The sequence below is a fragment of the Parus major genome, chromosome 1 (assembly GCF_001522545.3).
Source record: "Parus major isolate Abel chromosome 1, Parus_major1.1, whole genome shotgun sequence".
NCBI lineage: Eukaryota > Metazoa > Chordata > Aves > Passeriformes > Paridae > Parus > Parus major.
In genome coordinates, this window is record NC_031768.1 from 180,916 (window position 1) to 189,409 (window position 8,494).

Genomic DNA, 8,494 nt, shown 5'->3' on the forward strand with positions numbered 1-8,494 from the left:
TCTGTGGGGCTGTTGTCTGTGGGGCTGTTGTGGGAATAGCGTGGGGTTCAGTGTCAGTTCTGAAGTGCTGTGGTTGTGGTGAGCCCCCAGAGGGCTGTGTTGGGAGGCAATGGTGTGGGCTGGGAGGGTTTGAAGCTGTGTGTTTGCAGTGGTGCTCGCTGTGGGGTGACAGGCTGGCTGTCCCCTGTCCCCAGCACCCGGGAGAAGGCCGTGCGGGAGCTGCTGAGCCGGCACTGCGCCCTCGCCGACACCCCCGAGTCCTGGGCCAAGGAATCCTTCCTGACACAGCGGCTCTGCCTGCCCCCGCGCTGGATTCACGAGGCCAAGGCGGTCCGGGCCAGGATGGAGGGTGACAGGCACAAAGAGGCCCTTTTCCTGTTCAAGGCTGGCCACTGGAACCAGTGCCACAGGCTGGTCGTCAGGCACTTGGCCTCAGGTGGGTCTCGCTGCTCCTTGCAGCAGCACACAAAGGCATGGCAGGAGCAGGAGTGGGATCCCAGGGCTGGAACCCCCTGGAGCCAGGCTGGGAGAGCTGGGGGTGCTCAGCTGGACAGGAGAAGCTGCAGGGAGAGCTCAGAGCCCCTTGCAGGGCCTGAAGGGGCTCCAGGAGAGCTGGAGAGGGACTGGGGACGAGTGGAAGGGGGTGGGACTGGATGATATTTGAGGTCCCAACCCAAACCACTGAGTGACTCCGTGGTTCCATGCTGTGGGGTGGCCCCTGAAGGGGTCAGGCTGGGTTTGGAGCAGCAGAGGTGGCACAGAGGGCCTGGCAGGTCCAAACCAGCTCCCCCTGGATAGCTTTTCCTGGGCAGACAGGGAAGCAGGGTGGTGCTTCCACCTTCCTGGAGCACAGTTCCCTCTGGGAACAAGGGCAGCAGTGGCCTTCCTGTTCCCTGCTCTGTGGGAGACAGGATGGCCTCTTGCTGAGCGCTGTTCTCTGCAGATGCAATTATCAACGAGAACTACAAGTACCTGAAGGGATTCCTGGAAGACCTGGCGCCTCCGGAGCGCAGCGCGCTCATCCAGGACTGGGAGCTGGCAGGGCTGGTGTACCTGGACTACATCCGTGTCAACGAGATGCTGGACAGGATTCAGCAGGTTCGGGCAGCTGGGGCTCACATGGAGCCTGCACTGAAGCTGGAACTGACTGCTGAGGGGGAGCTGCTGCTTCTGACACAGCATGGGCCGTCTCTAGAGCCAGACTTTGCTGTCTGTGTCACAGCGAGGGGCGGGCTGTGCCCTGCACATGTGCTCTGAGGGTGACAGTGACAAGTGGAAGGGGCGGGACAAGCCCAGCAGTCTCCGTGTCTGTTCCCTCACGTTCCTGTCCGGGCTTCCCCCTTTCCCTGCTCTGGGGTTAATTCAGGCAGGTTTTGGTGTGGTGTCACCTGCTGGGTGAGTTTGGCTCTGGCTGTGCTGCCGTGGAGCTGACTCCTGTTTGCTTCCAGCTGGATGTGTCCACCTATGAGCTGGAGAGGTTACACACCAAAGTGACGTCCCTGTGCAACAGGATAGAGCAGCTGCAGTGCCACAACGCCAGGGACCGCCTGGCTCAGTCAGGTACGTGCTACCCCTGCCCCAGTGCCACACCTGGCTGACAGCTGGGCTGCAGCTCTACCCCAAACTCACAGAGTCGTTTAGGATGGACAAGATTGAGTCCAACCATCCCCAGCACTGCCAAGGCCACCGCTAACCCGTGTCCCCAAGTGTCACACCCACGTGGCTGTGAAATCCCTCCAGGGCTGGGCACTGCAAAGCTCCCTGGGCAGCTCTGCCAGGGCTGCACAGCCCAGCCTGGGAAGGAATTTCCCCAATATCCACCCTGAGCCTCCCCTGGCCCAGCCTGAGGCCTGAGCTCTCCTCCTGTCCCTGTTCCCTGGCAGCAGAGCCCGACCCCCCCGGCTGTCCCCTCCTGCCAGGGACTTGTGCAGAGCCACAAGGGCCCCCTGAGCCTCCTTTGCTCCAGGCTGAGCCCCTTTCCCAGCTCCCTCAGCCCCTCCTGGGGCTCCAGACCCTTCCCAGCTCCGTTCCCTGCCCTGGACACGCTCCAGTAGATTCACTCTGGATATGCAGAGCACATTCAGCAGTCTGACTCCCCTGCTGGGAGCTGAGGAGAGTGAGGTCCTCCCTGGGCCTCCTTTTCTCCAGGCTGAGCCTCCTCAAGCCTTTGGGGCAAGAAATTTTCCCCAATATCCAACCTAAATCTCCCCTGGCCCAGCCTGAGGCTGTTTCCTCTCCCCCTGTGGCCGCTGTGCCTGTGCTGAGGGAGGGAAGGGGGAGGCAGGCGTGGTCGGGGTCGGCTCCCCGGCGGTGTGAGCCCGCAGTTGGCTCCCTGCAGGGCTCAGAGCTGTCCCCGCTCTTGCAGACATGGCGAAGCGCGTGGCCAACGTGCTGCGGGCGGTGCTGAGCCTGCAGCAGGGCCCCGAGCCGGGCCCCGAGCCGGCCGAGCCGCGCGTGCCCCTGCGCCTGCTGGCCCCGCACATCGGCCGCCTGCCCATGCCCGAGGACTACGCGCTGGAGGAGCTGCGCGGCCTCACCCAGGCCTACCTGCGCGAGCTGGCCCTGGCCGCGCACTGAGCGCCTGCCGCCAGGAGGAGCAGCAAAAGGTTTTTATCAGAAAATATAAATAAATGCTCTAGATTATTTTCCTGTCTTTTTGGAAACAATAAATAAAATGTTTATAGTACTCGCACGGGTTCCTTTGCTTTTTAAGGCGGGGTTTGGGTTTGGAGGTGTCCTTTGCTGTGCCACACCGGGTGCTTGGGCTGGCTGGGTGGGGGAAAGGACAGCCCAGGAACGTGTGATACAATCCCACCTTGGCTTCAGAGGCGAGCAGGGCAGGCTCCTGCAGAACCTGGGGAGCAAAAGTCACTGGGCAGAGTGTGGGGACCCAGATAAACCACACGGTGGGGTTTTGGTACTGAAAGGGGGCTCGTGTAAAAGCTGGACCGGGGCTCTGCACAAGGGTGTGGAGGGACAGGACAAAGGGAAACAATTTCCCCCTGCCAGAGGGCAGGGCTGGATGGGAACTGGGGCAGGGATTGTTCCCTGGCAGGGTGGGCAGGGGCTGGGATGGAATTGCCAGAGCAGCTGGGGCTGCCCCTGGATCCCTGGCAGTGCCCAAGGCCAGGCTGGACACAGGGAGGCCCCTGCTGCGGTGGAAGCTGTCGCTGGCCGCGGTGGCACGTTCAGGTGACACTGGCTGTGTGCAGGGCCCGGGTCACTGCGGCTTCGCCTCCTTCCATTACTGTAATTGGGCCTGAGCGGCCCCGGCCCGCGCGGGACGGGCTGGGATGAATAATTCACCAGCTGGAAACAAAACCTCCGGCCTCAAAACCGCTCGGCATCTGCCGCCGGGGCTCGGCGTGGGAAGGGTGCCAGGAGCGCCGGGGGAGAGGAGCCGGCGGATTCCCCGAGCTGGAGCTGGGGGATGCTCCGGCAGCCGGGAGCCGCTGCCCCTCGCTGCTCCGTGTCCTGCCTCGTGTCCCTCAGCCTCCCGGGATGTTCTTCTCACCCCACGGGCACCACCTGCCCCCTCCCTTGCCTTGCTCCTTCCTGAGAGCGGAGAGCAGGATGTCCCTCGCTGTGCACGGGGGTCTCGGCGCTCCAGGGCTGCACCAGCCACCCCCGGCCCCTGCGCCACTGTCCCCGTGCCATGTGTGGTGTCCCTGTGCCATGTGTGGTGTTCCCATGCCGTGGGTGCTGTCCCCGTGCCGTGGGTGCTGTCCCCGTGCCGTGGGTGCTGTCCCCATGCCGTGTGTGCTGTCCCCATGCCGTGTGTGGTGTCCCCATGCCGTGTGTGCTGTCCCCATGCCGTGTGTGGTGTCCCCGTGCCGTGTGTGCTGTCCCCGGGCTGGGACAGGTGCTGGGCAGCCCCCGGCACCGCGTGGCTGCCGCCGGTGCCTCCCAAAATCCCCATCCCGAAAGGGGCTCGGCCGCACCCGGAGCCCATCCCCGCCCCTGCCACCTCCCAGCCGGGACCCGCGGGGGTCGCCCCCCGTGCCCCCTCCCCGCCTGACGTCACCGGCCCCGCCGCGTCCCGGAGCTGCTGCGGGATGGAGCCCGGAGCTCGGCTGTGCCTCTCGCTCTGCTGCGGGATGGAGCCCGGAGCTCGGCTGTGCCTCTCGCTCTGCCTCGCCGCCGTCCTCCCGGCCCCGGGTGAGCAGCGGGGCTGCGGGGCGCGGGGGGCGGCCCCGGTCCCTGGAGCGGCTTTCCCCCGGGAATGCCGAGCGTGGGGGCTCGGGATGCCGCAGGGGTCCCGTCGTGCTCCCCTGTCCCTCCCAGCTGCCGGAGGGTCCCGGGGATCCCTCGGGAGGGGTCCGGATGCACCCCGGCCCCTCCAAGCCCCCGCTCCGGGTGTCCCCAGGCTGCCGGGGAGCGCAGGGCAGGCTCGCCTACAAACTGCTCCACGACCTCTTCGCCAACTACTCCAGCGCCCTGCGCCCCGTGGAGGACACGGACCGGGCGCTGAACGTCACCCTCCAGGTCACCTTGTCCCAGATCATCGACATGGTGAGCGCCCGGCCCCGCAGCGCGTCCTGCTCGACCCCGCTCAGCCCCGAAACCTGCCAGGATCACCCCCAAAGCAGCGCAGCTGCCCTCGAGTCAGCTCAGAGCACTTTCACACAGCCCGGGCCCTCCCCAGAAACAGCAGGACCCCCTCCAATCCGGCTGAGCTCGGAGAGGCCTCTGGGCTGGGGGCCGAGGGGCATGGGGGTGGCACCGGGGTCCGTTCCCCACGGCCACCCTCTCCCCGCGGCAGGACGAGAGGAACCAGGTCCTCACCTCCTACCTGTGGGTCCGCCAGACCTGGCTGGACGCCCACCTCACCTGGGACAAGGACGGGTACGGCGGCATCGACAGCATCCGCATCCCCAGCAGCTACGTCTGGCGGCCCGACATCATCCTGTACAACAAGTGGGTCGTGCTCGGCCCCCGGGGCCCGGCTGGGGCTGGGGGCTGCACGGGGCGCTGCGGCCTCGGGGTGGGAGCAGGAGGGTCCCGGAGGGGGAGATGCGGGGAGATGGGGCCGGGGGGTGCTGGCAGCAGCCCGGCGTGCCCGGGACTGACCCCCAGCACCGAGGGGACAGCCAGGGGCCGCGAGTGGCGCGGGGAGGGGATGCGGCCCCACGGCCACCCCTCCCTGCCCAGCGCCGATGAGCACTTCGGTGGCTCCATGGAGACCAACGTGGTGCTGCGCTCCGACGGCCACATCATGTGGGACTCGCCCGCCATCACCAAGAGCTCCTGCAAGGTGGACGTGTCCTACTTCCCCTTCGACGGGCAGCAGTGCCGCCTCACCTTCGGCTCCTGGACCCACAACGGGAACCAGATCGACCTCCGCAACCAGCTGGACACCGGGGACCTGAGGGACTTCGTGGAGAACGTGGAGTGGGAGGTGCTGGGCATGCCGGCCACGAGGAACGTCATCACCTACGGCTGCTGCTCCGAGCCCTACCCCGATGTCACCTACACCCTGCTCCTGCGCCGCCGCGCCTCCTTCTACATCTTCAACCTGCTCCTGCCCTGCATCATGGTCTCCTTCCTGGCACCCCTGGGCTTCTACCTGCCGGCCGACTCGGGGGAGAAGGTGTCGCTGGGGGTGACGGTGCTGCTGGCCCTCACCGTGTTCCAGCTGCTGGTGGCCGAGAGCATGCCCCCCTCGGAGAGCGTCCCGCTCATCGGTGAGCCCGGCGGCCCCCGGGGAGGGCCGGGCTCGGTGCCGGGGTCAGGGGTGGGGCAGGGGGGGTGAGCAGGGCCCTCCGCGGGGTGCGGGACCCCCGCGGCCCCTGCCAGTGCCCGCTGCCCCCGCAGGGAAGTACTACATCGCCACCATGACCATGATCACGGCCTCCACCGCGCTCACCATCTTCATCATGAACGTGCACCACTGCGGGCCGGGGGCCCGGGCCGTGCCCCCCTGGGCGCGCCGGCTCATCCTGCACCACATGGCCCGGCTCTGCTGCGTCTACGAGGTGGGCGAGAGCTGCAAGGGCCCCCAGCGGGCGCTGGGCGGGCGGGCGAGTGTGGGGGACGCCGGGGGACCGGGGGAAAGCCCCGGGGAGGGGCAGGCGGGCACGGAGGTGCGGGGCTGCCCCTGGGACCACTGCCTGTGCCACCACGACGCCCTGCTGAGGAACGTCGGGTACATCGCCGGCTGCTTTCGGCGCCAGCGCGCCAACCAGCGCCGCACCGGAGAGTGGAAGAAGGTGGCCAAGGTGATGGACCGCTTCTTCATGTGGGTCTTCTTCCTCATGGTCTTCCTCATGAGCGTGCTGGTCCTGGGCAACGCTGCCTGACGGCTCTGCGGAGCCAGCAGTGCGGCCCCCAGGGCCGGCGGTGGCTGCGGGCACCTCGCGGGGGTGACACAAATGGCCCCGGTCCCCCCAAAGCTGCAGCGCTGAGCGGTCCCAGCCCCTGTCCGACTGTACCAGAGCAGGCACCCACGTCCCCCTGTGGCACCCCGCTCCTGAGAAATGATCAAATGAAATAAAGCGTGGAACGTGTGTCCTGCCCCTGCTGCCTGGGACAAGGGTGCTGGCCGGGGTGAGGGTGGCCTGGAGGGATGGAGGGATCAGGTCCTGAGCCGAGCTCCTGACAGATGGGAGATCCCTGAGGGGAGCCGTGAGGGCTTCCCACGGGAAGGAGTGCAGGGCCCGGCAGGAGCTCTGGAGCTGCTGCCCACCCTGGCCAGGGCAGGTTGGTCCCATGGTCCATCCATCAGTGCCCAGCCTGTGGCAGCCACTGTCCTGAGGCAGCCTGGCCCTGTGGGGAACCCTGCCCGGCCGGAGGGATGATGATAAACTCTCCAGGACTGGTGGCTGTTCTGATGGGGGGAGGCTGTGCTGGGCACAGCGACCATCTGAGCAGGAGCTCTGGATTCTCAGGGGAGCAAGGAGGGAGGCAGCAGAAAGGGAGAGGGACGGCCTTTGGAAGAAGGGGCAGCAAAGCAGGAGGTGACAAGGATGTCCCGGGGTCCTGCAGGGGGAAAACGAGAAGGGCCAAAGCCCCACTGGAACTTAATGTGGCTGCTGCTGTGAAGGACACTAACACTTATTTCACAAATAAAACCTTAGCTTTGCTTTCCTTGGGCTTTTCTTTTTTTTCTCTTTTTCTTTTTTTCTCTTTTTCTTTTTTTTTGGTTTTTTTTTCATTGCTGAGAGGGAGCATTGAGACAGAGGATGAGCAAAAGTCAGAGCTACCAAGGGGTGAGGCCTGGCGAGCGTGGGTCCGGGAGAGTCAGGTCCTGCCTGAGGTCCCGCTGCCTTCCAGGCCAGGGCCGCAGCCGGGCCGGGCCAGCCCCGGCGCTCAGCACCCAAAGGTTTCTCTGTGGCGGCTCCCGCAGCAGCAGCAGCAGCGGCAGCTCAGTGCCAGCGGCTGCACCAGGCTGCCAGGCACCCCCCGAGCCGGGCACGGAGCTTGCCCAGGGCCCTGCCCGGCTCCCGGCCCCGCGCCCGGCCCGCGGGCAGCGCCTGTGGCCGCCGGGCTGGGGGCAGCACCGGGCCCCACCACGGCTCAGCGCTCGGCATGCTGAGCACCAGCCCCAGAGAGCTGCTGCTGCTGCTGCTGCTGCTGCTGCCGCTGTCCTCCGGGCCCGCGGCCACCAGCACGTCCCTGGGGATGAACCAGGCCATGGCCGGGCAGCCGCTGCCCTGCTCCGGCTCCGGGGAGCTGCCGAGGCCCGACGAGGCCTCCGGGCCTTTGTCCTCTTGGGCCGCGCTGCCCGAGCTCGCCCTGGGCCGCCCCTCTCCAGCGCCCCGAGGGGACTCTCTGCCCCCCAGCAGCCCCGGCTCCACGGGCACGGAGCTCCGGGCTGCCCCACAGCCCCTCGGCATCCTCGGCCACTGGGCTAGCTGTGCCTCCAGCTCCTCGCGCTGCTCCTCAAAGAGCGCCCGGGAGTCCCGGCAGCTCCGGATGAACCTCGGGAAACGGCTCCTGGAGCTGATGGAACTGCCTGGGGAGCTGCCATGGGGCTGCAGCTCCATGTCTGCTGATCTCCGTGCCCTGTCCACACCGCTCTGCCCCTCCAGCCGGCCTCTCGCTGCGCTTGGGAGCTTTGAGTTCTGACGGATCCTCTGCAAGAAGCACGGATGGTTGAGACAGGAGCAGCTCCCCAGAACGCTCCCCTTTGTCCTGTCACACATGCCACACCAACACACCCCAAAGCCACACGGCCCAGCCCAGCCCACACAGCAGATCAAAGGCCACCTACCCACAGACGCTTGTCCCGTAGCATGACAGTGACCAGGATGAGCTGCAGCACCAGCATCGTGATTGCCAGCAGCTCACCCACGGTGAAGATGCTGAGGATGCTCATGGCACTGTCTGTAGCGCTCCAGGTCACCAGCACAGGCTGGGGAAGAGGCTCCCCAGTGACATGTGGGGCCCCAGTGAGAGGCCCCAGCCCAGCCGGGGTGGCAGAGGCTCTGGTGACACCAGCCTGCGGTGTCAGGGCAGAGATCCCTTTGTGACACTGTGGGGCAGCGAGAGCCCC

At 66.6% G+C, this 8,494-nt stretch overlaps 3 protein-coding genes across 3 annotated transcripts in view; 2 read left to right on the forward strand and 1 right to left on the reverse strand.

The window, feature by feature from the left end:
- Positions 1-2,643, forward strand: part of NUP98 (nucleoporin 98 and 96 precursor) — a 35,042-nt gene extending 32,399 nt beyond the window's left edge. The window contains exons 30-33 of the mRNA XM_033515723.1: positions 195-436; positions 944-1,098; positions 1,449-1,560; positions 2,366-2,643. Of these exons, the coding sequence (XP_033371614.1) occupies positions 195-436; positions 944-1,098; positions 1,449-1,560; positions 2,366-2,577 (721 nt within the window). The 3' untranslated portion in view covers positions 2,578-2,643. The remainder of the gene's footprint in view (positions 1-194; positions 437-943; positions 1,099-1,448; positions 1,561-2,365) is intronic.
- A 1,402-nt stretch (positions 2,644-4,045) lies between these two features.
- Positions 4,046-6,755, forward strand: CHRNA10 (cholinergic receptor nicotinic alpha 10 subunit). Its single transcript, XM_033515964.1, has 4 exons — positions 4,046-4,158; positions 4,367-4,512; positions 4,763-5,684; positions 5,815-6,755. Exons 1-4 carry the CDS (start codon positions 4,056-4,058, stop codon positions 6,297-6,299), a joined length of 1,656 nt encoding a protein of 551 aa, XP_033371855.1. The 5' UTR covers positions 4,046-4,055; the 3' UTR covers positions 6,300-6,755.
- A 609-nt stretch (positions 6,756-7,364) lies between these two features.
- On the reverse strand, positions 7,365-8,368 carry LOC117245092. Its single transcript, XM_033518643.1, has 2 exons — positions 8,213-8,368; positions 7,365-8,075 (listed from the first exon to the last, which is right to left on the reverse strand). Exons 1-2 carry the CDS (start codon positions 8,315-8,317, stop codon positions 7,365-7,367), a joined length of 816 nt encoding a protein of 271 aa, XP_033374534.1. The 5' UTR covers positions 8,318-8,368.
- Between the last annotated feature and the right edge of the window lie 126 nt (positions 8,369-8,494).